General features: G+C 54.8%; 4 protein-coding genes across 4 annotated transcripts; 2 read left to right on the top strand and 2 right to left on the bottom strand.

The window, feature by feature from the left end:
- Positions 1-5,738: 5,738 nt before the first annotated feature.
- Positions 5,739-10,187, top strand: V2A60_005454 (uncharacterized protein; the record flags this gene model as incomplete). Its single annotated transcript, XM_083256766.1, has 2 exons — positions 5,739-6,104; positions 6,168-10,187. The coding sequence occupies 2 exons, from the start codon at positions 5,739-5,741 to the stop codon at positions 10,185-10,187; spliced, it is 4,386 nt and encodes a 1,461-aa protein (XP_083112892.1).
- Positions 10,188-12,069: 1,882 nt separating this feature from the next.
- V2A60_005453 (Whi5 domain-containing protein) lies at positions 12,070-13,084 on the top strand (the record flags this gene model as incomplete). Its single annotated transcript, XM_083256765.1, has 2 exons — positions 12,070-12,684; positions 12,758-13,084. The coding sequence occupies 2 exons, from the start codon at positions 12,070-12,072 to the stop codon at positions 13,082-13,084; spliced, it is 942 nt and encodes a 313-aa protein (XP_083112891.1).
- Positions 13,085-13,889: 805 nt separating this feature from the next.
- V2A60_005452 (aspartyl aminopeptidase) lies at positions 13,890-15,471 on the bottom strand (the record flags this gene model as incomplete). Its single annotated transcript, XM_083256764.1, has 2 exons — positions 13,890-15,316; positions 15,414-15,471. 2 exons carry the CDS (start codon positions 15,469-15,471, stop codon positions 13,890-13,892), a joined length of 1,485 nt encoding a protein of 494 aa, XP_083112890.1.
- A 772-nt stretch (positions 15,472-16,243) lies between these two features.
- V2A60_005451 (RTA1 like protein-domain-containing protein) lies at positions 16,244-17,283 on the bottom strand (the record flags this gene model as incomplete). Its single annotated transcript, XM_083256763.1, has 2 exons — positions 16,244-16,905; positions 16,980-17,283. 2 exons carry the CDS (start codon positions 17,281-17,283, stop codon positions 16,244-16,246), a joined length of 966 nt encoding a protein of 321 aa, XP_083112889.1.
- Positions 17,284-20,310: the final 3,027 nt, after the last annotated feature.

Raw genomic sequence — 20,310 nt, 5'->3', positions numbered from 1 at the left:
GTCTACAGAGTACCAGTACCAGTACAGCACGGCTGCTGCTCCCCGTAGTTGCTGAGCACCACGCAACAGTACCAGCGCATCAGCGGTATGGCTTGTCTTGGAGGGTGAGATGAGAGACGGGGCCATGCCGCCTTTTTGTCATTGCACAACGGTCTGCATTGTTTCCCTGACGCTAGCCCTCCTCAGGGTAGCTATCACTAGGGTCTAGTTACCTGCTGGGAAACCGTCAGAATAGCATGTCGCCTCGCCATGCCATGACTTCATACTGCTGCGCTTACACACGTTCGATGCGCCACTGGATGTGACGGCACATTGGGCAATGCGTATGCCAATCGCCACGGGTTGCATTGGGATGAAGAGTATAGTTCTGGCTCCCCGCACGCGACGTACTTGTGAGAGCCGTCCATTACTTATTTATTACTGACCACCCAGTAAGTAGTAGGCACTACCAGTACGGCGTCGTCACGCGAGGCCAGTTTTCATCAGTAGCGGCGCCACTCAGGAAACAGTCCAGCTCCACGCGCCAGGGACCCATGCCAGAAGCTGGGTGCTGTCTCTGGTGCAGGACCCAAAGGTACGGGTTCTTTGGCAAGGCTGGCTGGCCCGGTGGGGGATCATGAATGGCTTGCTTGAGGGGAAGGGCTGCTTTGATAACACGCAGTTCGCCAAGGTCAGCAGACGGTCTGGGACTATGGGAATTCTGTCGACTAGCGCTGCATTGGTAAATGCTGCGGGAGAGAATGGGGGTTGAAAGAGAGATGGAGAGAGAGAGAGAGAGAGAGAGAGAGAGAGTAAGGGATAGTGAGAGAGCGAGAGAGCGAGAGAGCGAGCGAGCTGAAGACGAATGCGGTTGTTACAGGTCACAGAAAGAGGGAAACAAGAAAAACACAGGTTTGTCCACGGCGGACGGGATGCGGCCAGCGCAGGATGGTGGGCAGGGGGACCGCACGTATGCGCAGCGCAATGCCATTATGGACCAGGGTATCAGGACAGGGTGCAAGAAAACCATCGCCGTCTATTTATTGAACACCCACCCATCGGTAAGGAGGTAATTAAACAGGTAGATTTGCAAGGGGAATTTGAGAGGTTGAGAGGCTGATGGGCTGATGAGCTGATAGGCTGATAGGCTCATAGGCGGATGAGGCTGATGAGGTTGAAAGGTATACATATCATGGTGAGGAGGATAAATGAAGGCTGTCGACGTGACGACCCAACTTTTCGGATGATGGCCATGGGTAGTTATGGAGTGGCAAAAAGCCGATCTGCCTGGTCGGCAGCCGGGCATGGGCTTTTTCTTGTCTCATTCTGCTGTGAGTGAGTCGAGTTGGAAGAGTGAACATGTGTGCGACGAGATCTTCCTTGGGGAGGTGGCCTCACCCCACCACACTGGAGGGCCACGAGGACCAGGGTCAGGAGCACATCCCTGGCTCTGCCCACCACGGACGAAAATAGGTGGCCTCGCCGCCTCGTAAGCTGTGCGGACCAAGCCGGGGGGTGCAAGATGAGTTTGGTACTCCGTAACTACGGAGTATGGATCGATTACTTGGGCGCTCATTAAGGTTGAACGGGTAGGAGGGTTCACATACGAGGCTGCTGGAGAAACATTGATTTAGACTTGGGAAATAAAAGGGGGTTGAAACAGGACAAGAAGGATAAAGGAAGAAAGAAGGGAAAAGAGGGTCACAGAGATGCGCTAGGAAGAGAAGGGGGGAGGAAGAGAGAGAGAGACCGGCGCGGTGCGGCATTCGTGAGGCGCCGTGAGGCATAGGCCAGGGATGTGAATGGATGAGAGGAGGTGACAGGGAAAGAGAGGTGTGTTGGTGCGGTGTAAGTTGAAATGTACCCGCAAAGCAGCATATCGTCGACACAAGCTTGCGCGAGCCGGTGTACCCAGTAGGTAGGCAGTAGGGTGTGAGGGGAAATGGAGGTCATCGATAGGAATGGTTGATATGTGTGTGGGCTGTTGTTGTCAAGGTCGAGTATCGACAGCAAGTAATGTGCGGAGATAGACGGGAGTATCGTTGACAGGATGGAAGTTGGGTTGGTGGATGGTGATGGGTGGTGATGGGTGGTCATTATTGCATCTGCGTCAGAGGCGTTTCAGGCCGACGTGTGCGACCGAGGTGAGGATGCGGAGGGGGGGAAGAGGCGGGGGAGAGAGAAAAGGAAGAGCGGGAATAGAGGAGGGCGGGGACGGGAAGAAGAGAACGAGACAGGTATATGCGGAGCGTGGTACGATTCGGAGATGAAAAGCTGCCATGATGATGATGATGAATGTGGTGATGCATTGTACCATGTTTTTGTCAAGGTGGTGATGGTGACCAGGAATGGCGGGCTGGTCCTCGGGCCCTTGTCCGTATGTATGGTGTGCCAGTAAGTGCCATGCGATACCGGTACCTGAAGTAAGTAACGAGCGCGCCATGTCAGTACTATAGAGGTACCTCGCGGTGGGTCGTGGGTTGACCATGGAGCGACGCTACTAAGACGATTGGCAGTAGCACAGTACAGTACTTGGTGAGTAGCAGCAGAGCTGCAGAATCAACAAAACAGAAGCAACAGATGCAGCGGATGCAACAAACACAGAAGCAGCAGCACAAGCACCAAAAGTGGCAGCGGCGCAAGGCCATCGGGCAACGCTAGCAGCGGTTGCTTTGCCACTAGTATCAGCATGTACTAGCGTCGGTAGAGACAAGCAGGGGCCCAAGGTCAGAGGATGCTTGGACGGGTTTAGCGGGACTCGTGAGGCAGGCCGTGATGTGCGAGGATTTTTCGCATAGACGGTCTCCCATGGATGGGTAGACAGTTGACGGGCAGACAGACACACACCACCAGGTCGAGAAAGATGGTGTGTAGATGAATGGGAAGGGAGCAAGTAAGTACCAAGCATCGGACGGAAAAGACAGGATACCCAAGTACTTACTTACTTGCCTCTACCTAATAAGTTACTTGTCTAGCTTGCTAGGGTCCTGGGAGTCACCGCGTGTCACCGTCGTCCCCCACCACCTGCCGCGACGGGAACGTGCATCACACCAAGTACTTGGGTGCTCAGTACCTTAGCATCTTAGTACCTACTTACTTAACTAGTACCACTCCGTCCAGTACTGCAGTACTTACAGTGCCTAGAGCTGGTCATGGACCACGACAGCCGCCGAGCTGGTGACACAGTGGCGGGAGTAGAGGGGCACAAAGAGCACTATTGTAATCCTCTATACGGAGTACACTGGTATACAAGGTAGGTAGGTGGTATGTACTCAATCATCAAGTGCCTAGCCAGATAGATGGTTGAACAATAAGCACCTAGGATGGCCAGCAAATGCTACCCGTACTTTGGGGACCTCCCTGCTACAGATCACCTACCTAGGCTTCTTTGTGCTACTGTTGCATATCAGTATACTTGGCGGTAGCTGGCCGTTTCAACCACACATTCTGGAGCGAAAAAGAAAAACAAATCCCCACGACGGAGAAAAAAAAAAAACTTGTCATGCTGCAGAATATATGGGTGCAAAGCAAGAGAATTTTCCTGTCCGACTAGCACTTTCCAATGGCTATGGCTGCGGCTGTTGCTGCTTGTGCTGTTGTGCTTCGCCGCGTCCAGCTTTTCCGTCTTGCCAACTCTCACTCACTCACTCGCTCACGCACTCAATTCAACTCAACTCAACTCGCTCGCTCTCTCACTCGCTCCCACCACTACAAACCACCACTACAACCTCCCACCACATGCAGACGTGCCCAATCACGCGCGTGGCTCAGGTCAGTGTGTGGTGTGGTGCGCTTTTGTGTGGTGTGGTGTGTGTGTCGAAAGAAAAAAAGAGGCGAGACTCCACTCAGAACCTTAATTCCTACTTCCCGCCTGGCCTACTGGTACTAGGTAGTCTGGCGATGGCCTGTGGTTTGGCTGGCTGGCTTCTCAAAAGGTCGAGAGACCAGAAAGAGAGCATCCCGTCATTGTAGGGGAAGAGGTGATTCCGTCTCGATTCTGATGTTTCTATTCAATGTCCCTTTCAGCGTATAAGGGGGGGGGGGATGGTATATTTTTTCGACTGTAATTGACTGGGCCCCCTTCGCTTCCGCGTCTACTGGTAAACATGGACAGCCAGCCCACCATGCGCCTACAACCACGAACCCGGCCCCATTGTGATTTCCACGACACCCCTCCCCCCCCCCCTTCTTCCCCTCAAGGCCCACCCACCTAGGTACCATCTGGCGGCCGTGTCGCCAATACTTATTCCTTGTCCAACTCTGTTCATCCAGCCCAGTGCGCTGTCTCTGTACCTACTGGTTGCCCAGCCTGTATGCTGCCCTGGCCCGAACCCCCGTCGCACCCTTTCTCTCTCTTCCTCGCCCTCTCTTTCTCCCACTTCTTCTCTGTACTCTCTCTCATCACCTCTCACGTCTTTCTCACTCTCTATCCGTACTTCCTCTCCATCTCCTCTCCCAGTCAGCCTCTCTTCCCTCTTCCTACAACCATTCTGGCTTGAGCCGCCTACCCATCAAAGTGCAGATCTAATAGTCACTAATTCTCTGGCCTGCCCTCTTTTGGTTGGTTTCTACTTACCAACCTGCTGCTCGCTCTCCTCACCACCCTACTACTTAAATACCTTGTCATACCTAGGTGCCTAGGTACCTACCTGCCTGTACCCTACCTATACCAGGTGCCTGTATACCTATACCTAGGTAGGTACCTAGCTACCAGCCGGCCGACCTCTTCCTCTCTTCTCCTCTGTCCTGCGCTCAGCAAACCACCCTCTCTCTCTTCCTTTCTTCACATCACCACCTCACCCCTCCCCCGTTCCAATCGCCTCGCAGCGCCTGTGGGTTTTCTCCTCCTCCCTCCTTCTTCTTCTTTCTCTCTTCCTCTTCTAGTTCTTGTTAGCTCTCTCGCTCAGTCTTGTTTACTTTCCTACCTTCGACACGCCGACTTCTCTTCACCACGTTTACGATTCCTTCAGGCTACGCCTTTCTGTCCACCATCGGCCCCCAGCCCGCCACTTTGAGGTTCAACCACGACGCTGTTCAACTGCCCAGACAATCCGCAATACCAAATATTTTACGGCCTTCTGTGACGGCGACGATCCCATTGATGAAATAATTTCTTTGACAGCTTCCGTCCTCGCTGCCATCGCCTCGCGCCGTGCGCTCTCAATTCCCGCGCCTCGTCCCTGTTCTCTCGTACCTGGTACCTTGCTGGTCTGCCTAGACCCTTACGCCTCGACCAGCTTGCTTCTGTCGCCCACGGTACTGCACGCTCGTGCACGCATCCACGTTGTCGCCCCGGGAAACTCGCCTCGCTTCTCCCAAAGAGTCTCGGCCATCGCGCCTCATCATCACTTCGTCGCTCTCAGACGCGCGCGGGACGCCTCGACGCTCGAATCTACATGCTACCTCACGCCTGTTCTTAGTATCGACTACACCATCAAACTGTGGCACCTAGATTGGAGGTATCCAAACTCAAAACTAGCAACTGTTGAAATTCAGCAAGCCAGGTCAACTCGGCGCCCTCCCCTCCCCCCCAAAAAAGCATCTCGCGTTTTTTTTTTCGCCATACAGCTCATCCACCAACCTTCTGTCATCGCCTGCAACTCTCACGACTTCTGACCTCTCGCTCTCGCCTGCCGTGCCCAGAACGCGACCCCGACCGGTGTCTTGGCAAATCGATCCGCATATAACCCGCTCCAGATTCAAGTCAAGTCCGCCGCTCCTTTCGTGTGCTGAGTTTCTCCTCAGCATTCACCGCGGCAATGGCCGCCAATATGCAGCACATGGCTGGCGCTGGCCATATGATATCCCAGCAACAGCAGATGCAGATGCAGCAGCACGCTCGCGTCAACGCCAACCAATACGGCCAAACCATCCTCGCCCGCCTCACCAGCACGCCTGTTCCTCCAGCAGACTGGCACGCTACCGTCCCTATGAACGACCGCGTGGGCAGGACCCTGGAACTGTACGTCGCCTCGCATTATGGAACCTCCAGCCCCTCCACCCCCGAAATTAACTCTGCTTTCAGTTTTTCCAATGTTACACTCGGTTCGCTCCTCGACCCAGGACGCGCCTTGGAAATGTCCATCACCTTCGAAATCAACGCCTTCTCAAACTGCACATCTAAAGTAAGTCAACTCTCCAACTAACCTCCCCCCTTGGCCACTATCCATACTGAAGTTGCGTCCCAGGAACAATACTACACCGTAATAAAGAATAAGGTCATCGATTTCTTTAAGAAGCGCCAAGAAAACAGCAGTAACCTCCAGAACAACCTGAATGCCAGCGCACAGGCCCAAGCTACACTCAGCATGCAACAACAGGTGAATCGCGGCTTTGGCCCCCAGCAGGGCTTCCCGGGCATGAACCAAGGCATGCAGGGCCAGCAGATGCCCAACCAGCAACAGATGCTCCAGTTGCAGCAGCAACAGCAGCAGCAGCAGCAGATGGCTGCCAGCATGGGCATGGCCACTCAAGCAGGCCGCGGTATGGCCGGTCCAGCCCAGCAGCTTGGCATGCCTGGTGCCCCAGGCCAACGCCCCCCAGGCATCTCAAACGAGCTCGCGCGCCTTCCTCCCGCGGATCGTGAAAGGGTTAACCAGCTTGCCGGCAGACTGTTCGCCCAGGCATCCGAGAGTGTCAGGAACCAGTTCCGCACTCAGGTTCGCAGCAAGATGACTCCGCAGCAGAACGCCGAGTTCATTGCCCACGGCCGCGACCCTTCGATGCTCGTCTTTCAAAGCCAAGCGTTCCAGGCCCTCTCAAAGCAGGCCGCCGCCAGCAGAGCCCACCAGGCCGCTGCCAACATGACGCCTCAGCAAGCCGCCATGATGCAGCAACAGAATAGCCAACAGCGCGCCAACAACATGACGCCCAATGGCCAGCCTACTGGTCATGACTTTTCTCAGTTTGGTCCCAGCATGGAAAGCATCAAGGACCAGCAAATGAACGGACTTCTTGCTCAGCAGGCGGGTCAGATGGTCGTTCCTGCCAGTGGCGCCGCACGCAACGCCACGCCTCAGCCGGGTAACCCGTCCATGGTCAGTCAGGGCCAGAACCAAACACCGCGTCAAGGTCAGCAGCCAGGCCAGCAGCAACCGCAACAGATGAAGTTGAACCAGGCGTCACAGCAAGCACAGGCTGCTCAGATGAAGCAGATGCACAGCCAGCAAGGCGGCGGCATGGACCAAAACCAAAGTCCTGCCATGAACCCTGCTGCCAGTCGCGGACCCAATGGTGTGAATCCTATGGGAACTCCTGGCGGCCAGCATGCCAACATGGCCTTTGCCAACCTGCCGCTCAATCAAAGGTTTCAAAGAAACCCGAACCTGCAGGCCATGGTGCTGGCCATGGCTGCTACCATGACTCCAGAACAGCAACATCATCTCAGTCAACTTGCAGATGAAAAAATAGTGGAAATGGTACGCAGGTGGGCTATGCAACAACGACAGCGTGCTAGCCAGATGGGTACGGCGCAGTTGCAGCAGCAAAACCAATTGAACCAGAACCTCGCCGGCGCAGCTCTCCAGGGTGTCATGCAGCCGCAGCCCAACGCTGCTGGTCCCAATGGCGGTGCTCCCCAGGGACAACCTACCATGAATGGTGCGAACCCTCAGATGCAAAGCATAATGGACAACATGGACGTTCCGGCACAAGTCCGCCAAACAATACTTGTCAACTTGCCACCCGAAGTCAAGAAGTGGCGCGACCTCAAGATGTGGGTTAATTCGGCAAACAACATTTCACCACAAGCCAAGGGCGCCCTTACCCATTTGCAAAAATCCCAATTCCAGCATTGGTGGACGAGCCGTGGTCCGTTAGCCCAACAGCAACAGCAACGCCTGCAGCAGCAGCAGCAGCTGCAGCTGCAGCAGCAAGGCCAACAGCAGCAGGGCCAACAGCAACAGGGTCAGCCTCAATCTCTTCAGCAAGGTCAACAGCCTCCTCAGATGGCTCAGCAGCAGCAGCAGCAGCAGCAGCAGCAACCCCAGCAGCAGCAGAGTCAACAGCAGCAGGGCCCGATGATGGCCGCCAGTATGAACATGTCCAACCTGCCTCCCAATATGCTAAACTTCCCCGCCCACCTCATGCAGGTTACGCCGCATGAAATGGCACAGCTCCGCGCCAGTCGACCTCAGTTGGCAAGCGCGCCTGACGAACAGGTCCGCATGATCGTCATGGGTATCAAGCGCAATCAGTGGCAGAATTCAGCGAATCGTCTGCGAGCGCAGAATGCGGCTAGCCAAGGTCTTGGGCCCCAGAACCCCATGGCTGGAGCGACCGCTACACCAACGGGCCAGCAACGGAACCAGACCCCACAACAGCAGGAGGCCAACCGTCAACAGCCTCAGCCGCCTCATCAGCAGCCCAGCACAATGGCTGGGGCTACCGCTCCGGTGCAAACAGCAGCTACGAAACCGCAACCGACACTTCAGCAGCCCGCAAAGAACCTCAAGCGGCCAAGCACTGATGACCCCGCCGGTGGTGACAACACTGCTGATGGTGGCAACGGTGCTGCCGCCGCCGCCACCACCACTGCTACAGTGAACTCTGTTGGTGCAAGACCGAACAACAACGTCACTAGTGCCAAGAGGGGCCCACCGCAGCTGTCAGCGCAGCAAATTGCCAGCATGACGCCAGAGCAAAAGGCCAAGTACGAGGCGTTTCTCAGACAGCAAACCGCTAGCATGCAACCCGGGACCGAGTCAATCAACCGACTCAAAGCCATTGGTCAAGAAGCGGCACGCCAACTTCTGCAGGAACCTATGGCCGACATTCCCATGAGTCCTCAAGAGCTCGAAGAGACTGGTGCAAGGCTGAATAAGATCGTTATCGACATGGGCAAAGTTGGACGCGGCCTCAGCCGATGGTTTGCTATTACTGGAGACGAAGGGCGCGCGAGCATGTTCTTCAAATTCCGTCAGCGTCTCCTGAGACAGTTTGTGGATGGTGATGCCATGACTATCCTGCGTGACACATTCAGCTTGCGATCGTCGGACCTAGAGCAAGCAAGAGCCATGCTGGAAAGCATGGCCCGGGACCTTCACGCCGCCAGCAGGGGCGGTTTCGTGCGAGGACAGAATCACCAGCCCCAGCCTGCCCAAACGGCTCAGCCGACACCCCAGGGCAGCAACGACGCGTCGTCATCGGGCGCAGCGGTTGCGCCGCTCAACGCGCGGAACCTCGAAAAGAATTCACAGGCGCTCAACCGGCAGAAGAGCAAGTCGGCGAATCAGCCTCCTCCCGCACCGACGGTGGCTCAGGCACCCGGATTCCCGACCAACGCATCCTCACCACACGGCAATCCAAGCTACATGAGCAAGGCCAAGGATATGAACCTCCAGATACCGCCACGGAAGAAACAAAAGGTGGGGCAGCAGCCAGGCCAGGCCGCCAACACACCATCGCCGCGGGTCAGTAAGACGGCATCCCCCGAGATGAAGCGGGCACCAGAGCCTGCCGCCAAACCCGTGTTCCTGTGCCGCGAGACGGATTGCGATCTGCCCTTTGCTGGTTTCCCAACGGAGCAGGCCTTGAAGCAGCATGTTGAGGAGGAGCACGTTAAGCCGAGGGAAGACCCGGTCAAGTTCGTGCAGGAGAATCTAGCACTAGCTCTGGGTCTGGAGCCAGATGGCACTGCGAAGAAGCCGCTTGGGGACGCGGCAGCACAAACAACGGCGCCCTCCGGTTCCAAGGCGGGACAGGACGGGACCATGAAGAGATCGGCCAGTGCACTGAGCAGAGTCCAGTCTGCAAGCGGAGGCGGCGATAACGGAACGCCGAAAACGACGGCAGCGGAAGCGACGACGCCAGGGCCGTGGGCGACGTCAACAATGGACACGCAGGCACTACTAAGTAACCTGGGGTTCGAGAATGGCCTGCCAACGGTGATGAATGAGTTTCGGCTCTACCGCTCGCTGACACCCAATGACACGCCCGAGTCGAGCAAGGACAGCGGAGCGAGCGAGCCCAATAGCGACATTTCCGACGGCGTGGCGCTAGAGATTGACATGAAATGGCAGAACTTGGACACGGATCTGCTCTACGACATGAACAATGCGACTCTGGCGGCCGCGGGGACAACGCTGGACCCGTCTCTGCTTCTGGACCCTCTGGCGGGCCCGCCTCCGGATTGGGATGAAATGACTGTTGACTTTAACAAGCCGTTTCAGTTTGACACGAGTCGGTATTCATTTAATACGGATTCGTAGAAGCAGCGCAGAAGGTGTGTATGCTGTGCGAATTGCTGGAAACGGCTTGTCCATGTTGGAAATGGAGTTGGTTTTTTTGTTGTTTTGGTTGTTCATTCTTCCTCGCTTGTGTTCTTTTTTTTCTCCTTCTTTTTTGACTTTTTTTTTTCGTTGGTTCAGGATCCAAGCCATCGCGGTATGACAAGGCTGGATGGTTAATACAAAAAGAGGGAACATGGGAGGCAGCGACAAGCGAACTATTGTATTTTGGACTGGTTTGATTTGCTTTTGAATTTTATGTTTCTTGTCAAGTCCACAAGTTGGGGTTTTCAGGATATATACCCGGTTTCTTTTACCTTTATTTCCTCTTTTTCTTGTTATTTACGATGCTATGCAAGGTCGAGCGAGATGGGCAATGGTTGGGATAGAGTTACAAAATAGGCGTCTGACAGGGGTAGCGACGGAGATGGTGTCATTAAATAGGTCAGATGAGACGTATTGTCAACAGCGTTGTTTCTACATTTTGTGGTGTTTGTTCCTCGATATGTGTGAAGTTTTGTGATGCGGTAATGTGTTGATTCTTGTCACGGGTTACCTGACGGTAACTTGGGCGGGACTGACTTCCTGAGCTGATGGAGCCAAGTCATACAAATTACCCGACAGAAATTTGATCCTTGGACAGTGGTAGCTGTTTTACAGTTGTCATGTATTGGAGCATTACAACCAATTGTGGGCGTACGAAGAAGACGTAGATGTGCCCGTGCCGTGCCGGGTAGCAGATGGAGCGAGGGCGGATGAACGACGAGCGGGATGATGAACCTTTTCGGGTTTGGAGGGCGAGGGCCGTTGAGCCTAGCAGACGGGCGCTAAGCTGGATCCAGGGCGGGCGGGCCTTGACCGCGGGCCCTGGTGAAGGAAGGGACGTGACGACCTGTATCAGTAATCTGTGCTAGTGAATGATTAGGGACGTGAAGAGACACGAACGCGACGGGAAGCCCCACAGCGGGCTTTTGTTTTGTACTGAAGGAAATTTAGTATTTGTTTTTTTTTGGGGATTCCATTTACTTGGTCGATGGGCGAGTGATGCAATATACATATTTTTCGGGGCAAGTTGTTTCAGTGCCTGTAGTGATCCAATTCAGTACCTGCCTACTACCTAGGTATCTACCACCTACCTACTAAGGTATCTACCTACCTACCTAATGTCATGCCCACCTACCAAGGTAAGGCGTGTTTGGCAGGCACGAGATAGGTAGCTACTAGGTAAGGTAGCCAGGCAAGCAGGTAAGAGAGCGAGAAGAGAGGTTCAAAGGACATGCCTAGCCGGGTGGGCTTTTCTTTTCCGGCACGGTATCGGCCTTTGATTGTTGGACAGACAGAAAACACGCTATTGCATTTTCGTACCCGTAGGCGCGCTGGTAATGGCGTCTCCCACCCAGGAGGACCAGAGGACCACACACACGTCAATAATAAAGTGTGGGGTGAGCTTCCCTCTTACTCCAACTTTGATCCCAGCCCGCACCACACGACTTGATGCATACATAGATACATCACGTCACGTCCAACACGACAATTGAACTTGTCGTGTCCTGCCTCCTGCCCGATATATCGAATACGCGAAGAGCACTCTGCTTCTACAAAGGTGTCTTATTTTTTCTTCTTCTTCCTTTTTCTTCAACAGAGCCCAAGTTCTCGCGTACGCGCGGTTGACCGTCGCAGGGGAAGCCAGCCACCACTGCCATCGTCTGTCTTTATTGAATTGCATCATTTTTTCCCTCCTCTTCTTTGACTGCCTCTCAACCTGCACAGCCGCTTCTCTGACTGGACTGTGCCCGTCAACATCACCTCACGCCTACCGCCCACTCTGTCTTGCCCCTACCCTTCCTCTCCTCCCTACCTTGCCATGAGCGCCATCTCGCCGACCAAGAGACGCGCCGCGCTGGCCACCCTCGACGCGAACGCGATGAATGCGACGACGCCCACGGCCCCGGGCAAACACGCCGAGGCAGACACTGTCCTCACCAAGACTCTGCCCGCCAGCCGGCGGTCCTCGGGCATCCTGTCCTCGGCCCCCGTGCTGGCGCCTCCCGTCGTCTCGCCGGCGGCCCGCGGCAGCATCGGCGGCCCGTCCGTGGGGATGAAGCGCGCGGGGATGGTGCTGCAGGACCGAGACGCCACGGGAAACCGAGACGACATGCACGAAGACGAGGAGCAGCATCAGCACCAACAGCAGACGCAGCAGCAGCAGCAGCAGCAGCCGGAGCAGGCGAACAAGAGGAGCAAGCTTGGGCACGCCGACACGCCGGCACCCGCGCCAACGCAGAGCTCCACGGCCACAACAGCGCGTAGTAGGACGCACAGCCCGGATGCCAGCTCCGTATTTGACGCTTCGGGTGCAGAGGACGCGACCTGGGTGACGACGGCCACGGAGCCCGACCTCGTCGGTCCCTTCTTCGCTGCTGTCCCCACGACGCCACCTGTGCGCGCGAGGGCCCTGACACGGGAGCAAGCACGCGAGGTTAGTCTATTTTCCTTTTTTTCTTTCCCAACCCCACCACAAGGAATAGAGAAGCTGACGCCGTGTTCTACAGAAGATGGAGATTATCCGGCTGCGCCTCGGACTCGCAAGCTACAAGCTCCGCACGGGGCAGGTGGAAGTGCCCCTCGCCGACCTCCAACCGCGTCCGCTGCCAGCCGCCGCTTCCCTCAGCGCCGCAACGGTCGAGAATACGCCAGAAAGCTCGCAAGGCGGTGCAACACAAGAGGAACAAGACGAGGGAGAGGAACAAGGAGAGGAACAAGCAGAAGAAGGAGAGGAAGGAGAGGAAGAAGTAGAGGTGATTGAAGCGACGCCGCCACCGTCGCTGCTGCCTTCTTCGACCGCTGCTGCTGCTCTGGCGACCATGGCGCCGAGGTGATTTATCGTCACAACACACATGCATAAAGCACATGGGCCGGGACGCGGTTTGATTTCTTTTACGGCGTATTTCGTGTTTTTTTTTCTGCTTTCTCGGGAACAGTGTGGGATGAAACGGGAATGCTCGTTTTGTCTGGCTTTTTCTTGTCTTGGGCTTTTTTATTTCTGTCTTTGGATTGGAGAGTACCCATCATGTTCGCGACTCTCCGCCATCATACTTGGAACTGGGGAAACGCAAATGGAAACTTCTCACACTTGGCGTTTATGGGGTTTAAACAGGCACACTGGGTTCTACACACACACACACACACACACACACACACGCACACTCACACTCACACTCAATACTCACAGAAGACAAAAGAAGGAATAGAAAGTGATGGGCTGGACAGTGTTTCTCATACATGGGCTTATGATACTCTTCCCCTCCTTCTTTATCTTTGTAATTATATTCAAACTTGTACTCTCTTGGCGGCGCAGGGTAAATTGTGGCGTTTTGCTGCTTTTTCGTTTCAGTGTGGAGGTATGGGTAAATGAAGAAGAGTCTTATTAGAAATCAGAGAAAATCTGCAGCTTGCACGATTGAAAAGTTCTTCAAACAAGATGATTGTCTCATCAGCCCATTATAGACTGGGATTAAAAAAACACAAGTCACCAACACCTGCTGCCCATGGCTTCCTAGACTTTGACGCACCGTTCAAATACCTGACTTTTCATACCATCAACTCCGTCCCATCATGGCCAGGCCAAAACATCCCCCTCCCCACACGAGCATACACACACACAGAGAAACCCACAACATGATCCTAATCAATCAAGATCTTGGGCTCCATAGTACCATATGAGGAAAAGAACTTCTCAAACAACTTGATAGCAATAGGTACATCGGCAGTGCCACCCGTCTCGCGGATGCTGTGCATGCTGAGCTGGGCGTTGCCAACGTCAATGGTGCGCATGCCAAGAAGGGCGGCCAGGCCAGGGCCGATGGTGCTGCCGCAGAGCGAGTCGTTGCGGACGACGAACATCTGCAGGGGCACGCCGGCGTTGCGGGCGCACTCTTGCAAGAGCACGATGCCCGGCGAGTTGGTGGCGTACTTTTGGCTGGCATTCACCTTGATGACGGTGCCCTTGTTCATGGCCGGCTGGTGCGCCGCCTCGTACTTGCCAATATAGTTGGGGTGCACGGCGTGTGCCATGTCAGCCGACACGAGAAACGACCGCGCCAGCGTCTGCTCAAAGGCCGTAGACTCCTCCCCTGCATCACTTGAGATGTGCTCGTAGCTCTTGTCCGAGTTGGCGTCGCGGCTGTTGCTGCCGGGGAGCACAGAAATTCGGCGCAGGACCGCGGGTAGCATGTTGGAGTGCGCACCCTGGGCTGACTTGGACCCAATCTCTTCGTGGTCGAAACAGACAGTCATGCGGATCGTGTTGTCGTCGTTGAGAGCGTCCTTGGACTGCACAGAGGCGACGAGACCCTCAATCGAGCAGTACGTCATCTCTAGGTTGTCCAGGCGGGGGGCAAAGATGAACTCGTCGTTGAGACCGCCGATGCAAGCGTCCTGCGTGTCGTAGAGCATCATCTCAAAGTCGACAATGGCGTCGACAGTCACACCGGCCTCATTGGCAATGATATCGAGTACCGCGGGATGGTGGCGATCGACCATGTCGGCGAGGGGCTGGAAATCCTCCTCGCTGTCATCGTCGGCGCGGCGGCCGCCGTTGGCAGGGGGCTTATTCAGCTGCTGCTCGGCGAGGGCGGTAATGGGCAGCATTTCGGTCTCGAGGTTAGGATCGAAGCCGGACTGGCGGTGCAGGTGAATGGCGAGCGTCGGGATGCGGACCAGAGGCTTGTCAATCTTGACGAGCTTGGGCACGATGGAGCCGCCCTGACGGACGAGGAGGCGGCCAGCCAGGCTCAGGTCGCGGTCGAACCACGAGGTCCAAATACCGCCACCGTACTTTTCAACAGCAATCTGATCGTAGCCAACCTGCGACTTCTTGGAGACGGGCTTGAGACGCAAGCAGCACGAGTCGGTGTGGGCGCCGACAACGGAGACGGGGTTGCCCGCGCGCCACTTGTGGCCGACGGCAAAGGCGGCAATCGAGGAGCCATTGCGGGTGACATAGTATTTTCCGCCCGGGCGGACCGACGAGGTCCAAGAATCGCGTTCATGGATCTGCTGGAAGCCGGCCTCCTCGAGGATCTTGACGGCAGCAGCGACGGCGTGGTAAGCTGCGGGGCACCGGCGAGGTCAGCAGGCGGAGCACGTGGACGCGGGGTAGGGCATTGCAGCAAGCGAGAGTCACCTGCGCAGGAAAGGGCTACGCACGGGTTGGCGAGTTGTTGACAAAGTCGACAAAGTCGAGGGCAGCCTTGGGAGGAGCCATGATGAAGGCCGAGGTGGAGAAGGCGATGGTGATCTGGGGTGCCGGACTGGGGTGGTGGCGGCGGAGCGTTGACAACGGCAAACGTATGGAAGCGAGAGGAGCGATGCGCAGGCAGTTCATGCAGGTCAGTAGGGCAAAGAGACGCTCACAACCAAGAGGCCTTGAACGTGGAGGTGGGCGGCAGACGAAGAGGAGAACTTGTCAAGGAGAAAATTCACATCTCGTAGATGTGTCACGGAAAATCAAAGACACCGGCATCTGCAGGTCGGCCGGTGCAAGGTCCCCTCCTGGTGTGGGGCCGCCATGCCCAAGTCTGGCAGGTACGGGAATACGTACCCGGAGGCGTTGATGCCGGCGCAAGCCGACGCGCAGTAAGTAGGCCACATATACGGCGAGGGATCAGTAGGTGTGTTGACTACGAACTGCACCAGGGCGACTCTGGTGATCACTTTGACTGTCGGGACCTACTTACATGGACTGCAGCTAGAATTTCAAAGACGGCATTCCATAATCAACACGAGCCTTGCTACCAGACAGCGCTTGCATTGCAGTGACGCACTAGACACCATTCACTCTGGTGTCATGGAAACTTGTTTTTCCAACAAAAAGATGCCTTCTGTGCTCGAACTCTAATAAACTTGTGTAGTGTAAGACTAACTAACATAGTAGTGACATGGTTGCGCTTTAACAAAAAATATACAAACGATGAATAACTCTAGGACGAAGAAGATACACGCAAAACAAATGAAAATGCTTCGGCTCTCAATACTTCTTAACCCCGGTTGGCAGTGCTGGCAAATCCTGCTCCAGACTCATAAGATTCCATTGGGATGCCATTCTCCTCGCTGTCCAGACGGGCGTGCTTATCGCGAACCGCAGCACCATCCTTGGCGGCTGGCTTGTCGAACACCAGGCCGGGGTTGCCAAACATGAGCGAGATGCCGGCAAAAACCAGGATGACGCCTTCCAGCACGATGAAGGGAGTCTCCTCGCGGAACAGCTTGCTCGAGTAGCCGTCCTTGAGCTCCACAACACGGTATGCGCAGCGGGCCAGGATGAAGATACAGGCGGCCACCAGGCCGGAGAAGAAAGCAATGCTCCGCCAGGCCTTGAGCTCGGCGCGGCTGCGGCCGGAGCGCACCAGCCGCAGCATGTAGTCAGAGAAGGCGCCCATGAACATGGCGATGACGATGACCTGCAGGATCAGACCGGCCATGGAGATGTCGACGCCAAGGCGCTTGTTGTCTTTCAGGGCCGTGGACAGGGCGCCACCGATGGCCTGCAGGATGAGGCACACCACGTCAAAGGGGATGAAGACCCAGTAGAACAGCTGCGGCCGGAATCTTGAGAGATCGGGCGCATAGTATATGATTGTTTTGGAGAGAGTGACGTAGATGGATGCGGTGAAGAAGACGGGCGCAGTCGTGAGGCAGACTATGAGTAGCGTGTTAGTCGGTGGCAACAAAAATCATGTAGAATAGATCTAGAATGAAGAAAAGGGTCCTTACTGATTTGAATCATGAATCCGTAGTAGGAGAATGGATTATTCCACAGCATGATACGACCAACGTAGCCCAGGATCTCACCGGTACAGCCCAGAAGCATACCCGTCATGAAGCCCCAGCTGCGCCAGCGAATGCCAAAGTAGGCGTGCACCAGTCCAATAACGGCGAACAGTGCCAGGAATAACACATTGGCCACGAGAGACGGTCGATAGCCAAACATGGACCATTCGACAGGGCATTTGTCGAGGTTGCAGGGCGAGTTGGCGCCAAAGATGCCCTCTGGGCGTTGCTTAAAGTAAGACGACATGGTTCTTTGGTCCGCGTTTTCTTTTTTTTTTGTTTGATTTTTTTCTCTCTCGCTCTGTTCGTTTTTGGGGTATCTTGAGAAGCTGATTTAAGTTGAAAATAAGGTTTTCGATTCTCTTTCATTGGGAGTCTCTCCTTTTTGTACCTTTGAACAACGAGGCTGTGACGTGGATTTGGAACGGCCGGTACTTAGCACCGAGACCGACTCCGGCGTGGTGGCGGAGGGCCAAATTAGATCGGATAGTGGAATGCAAATGCGCCCGCACGTACGGAGTACAAGAACCTTTTTGACTCTGGCCGCTAATTTTAGTAGCTTGGCAGCTGAACGCCGAAACCAGTGAATAAACAATAACGATGCATGCTCGTACGCGCAAGGTGAAGACGCGGTTATCGTCACTCGTCGCTGTATTGCATCACACTGTATGGCTTCGGATCCTGATGCCTTGGTTCATCTCCAAGCCCAACACCAAATAACAGGCGATTCAATGACGACTCGACTACGGAGTAGTGGGGTGTTTCTCATCCTCTCAGCACTAGTGCATGGAATCAAAAATTCTGAGGCTCTTGCGCCGCAAAACAAAAGGGCCACCAGCACCGGGCTGCATTGGGTTTGTACCTGCCTGCCACCGGTCGCAGTGGGTGGAGATGATAACCTTAAAAATTCGCAGCAACAGACAAAGAAACGTCCGTATCTCCACCAATCCGCGTGCATGGCACAAGACAAGTCCTGCCCAGCCACGATCCGGCCATGTTGGGCTGTCGGGTCGTAGCCGAATAGGAAGCCGTCCATGTCGGGTCTACAGTCTTGGGCCACGCGTCTGTGCGACGTCCAAAGGGGTCGGCACCCGGTGCTAGTGAAAAAAGGCTCCCTGTGAATAGGAGGCTGAAGCTTTTTAGACGAGGTTAAATTGTGATTGCGTGAGGCTGTGCAGCGATTCAGCTCCAAAAGGATCTGACAGGGCCCCGCTACCGTAGTGTCCGGTAAGCATTCTCCAACCCGGCCGGCTCAAAGACTGTGAGGCCAAGACGGGAAACGACATGGGGGGGACGGAGGCGTCATATTCCCTCTATATCAAAGATGTCAAAGATATCCAAGATATGCTCCATGGTTCTCTCGTTCTCGAGAAGAAGAAAAACAATAAAAACAATTACTATTTTTCCCCCATGTATTGTCACGAGGAACCAATGCCGACCGAGTCAGGCCAAATCTAGACTTTTGTTTAGACATCTTTTTGTTTGACTTCCAGGCTCCACTCACTAACCATCCAATCTACGTCGGCACAGGGCTGTCAGGGCCAGTCCGGACTCCGAGTCCGCACCCCTGGTGGAGCAGAACGATGTCGCATCGGACACAGCCACGGGGGCTAGGCTTGTTGACACTCCATGATTTTCACACTACTCAGTACATCAAAGTATCTCATCAGCCTTGTGTCTCAGGAGACCAAGGGGGTTCCCAGATCCGGATTTGGGTTTTACGGGAGGCGGCCGCGTAACTTGGGCTGTACGGGGAGGCGGTGCGACGGCTTGGCCTCTGTTGTCTGCTCGGTGCAGAGGCTTCGTTGGGCGGCTGGCTGAGAGACGAGAGATGCGAGGTGACTCGTCAGCCACAGCAAATGGCAACCTGCCGCCTCGACAAGGGTTCTGGGAGCTCACTGGAGGGAACGTACCAGTAGGCTGCTCTTGTCATCAGACGGTCCGCGTACGGCCAAGTTGAACAGGTAACGTCCGACCCTGCGCAGGGAATGATGGCTGGCTGGCTGGCTGGCTGGCTGGCTTCGACCTCGCCTCGCCCCATAGTTCCCCCCTCAACTTTCCACTTCTCCATCCATCTCTCGATCCGATCTGACAGTTCTGTCAGGCAGCCTTTTGCAGCAGACTTGGCTTGATCTATCCGTTTCGTCACCATCAAACAACATGGTGTCCACAGGTAGCCTCATGGACAGCAATAGCACTCGTCTTGTTTCTCAACTTTGGCATTCCATCGGCCTTGCTTGCTTGAACTTGGCCAAGTCGATCGGCAGCGGCACTGTGAAGCTCATGATTCTAGCACCACTAGTCCATCGTTCTTTGAACGCAATTATAGCAGTCCTTTTCCCCTTGACCATTTTGCCTTGCAATACAGACTTCTGCTACGTATGCCAACCAGATCCGGATCTCAAGGGAAGCGACTGTCTCATCACCACAAAGCCCCGACGCCATCTCGTACTGCTCTGTCTCCGCGATCATCAAGACCCCACGTTGTCCTTTTTGGGAAATATGATGCCACATTAAACAAAAATGCAGAACTTGTATTCTATTCTACAATGAGCCGTTAAGTACCCACTATCACGACTATGGCATCACTTGTTTTCTTGGGCCTATCTCCGTGTTGATTCGCTCCACTTTTACGCCTGCCTACCTGGATCTATATTGAACATTCAGTGACTTGTTAGCATAGATGAAGTAATCCAGTTCTCCTATCAGAAGCTTGAGGTGCGCAAGCCGATATGGAATCCTGCGCAACGCCTTGTAAGACAACAGCTTCGGGTTGGGTGGGTAAGCAACAAGTTACGTCTACATTTACAATACCAAAGTAGGTGGCAAATTACGTGGCTCCTCGTGATCGCCGTCGAATATCTCGTCTGATTGGTATCGACTTGACCATCAAACAATAATATGCAGTTCTCACCGTTATTGGATCCCACATGTGTTACTTCGTGATTCATCAAGCCGTTGCGTTACTCTTGGAAGCGTATATGTGTTAGTAGCATCGCTGTAGGTCGCCGGCCCGGTTAATTCTCGGTTACTTGCCGTGGCTGGCCCGTGCGCCGGTGTTCCTGTGCCACCAGTTGTTGTTGCTTCTTGGTGGAGCACTGCCTAATCTATTGAGCTCCCAGCGCGCGGCAGGCTCACTTTGACCTCTGTGTTAAATTCGGCGCCTTTCTCTCCTTCTCCAGCTTGTTGCGCCGCAACGATTTCGTAGCGCTCAGCCATTTCATCATCGCAGTCGCATTCACTCCGTCTCTTGTGCTGCCTAATTTTTTCATTG

The sequence above is a fragment of the Cordyceps javanica genome, chromosome 3 (assembly GCF_051103115.1).
Source record: "Cordyceps javanica chromosome 3, complete sequence".
NCBI lineage: Eukaryota > Fungi > Ascomycota > Sordariomycetes > Hypocreales > Cordycipitaceae > Cordyceps > Cordyceps javanica.
Note: the sequence above shows the minus strand (reverse complement) of the source record. Positions and strands in the feature narration are given on the sequence as shown.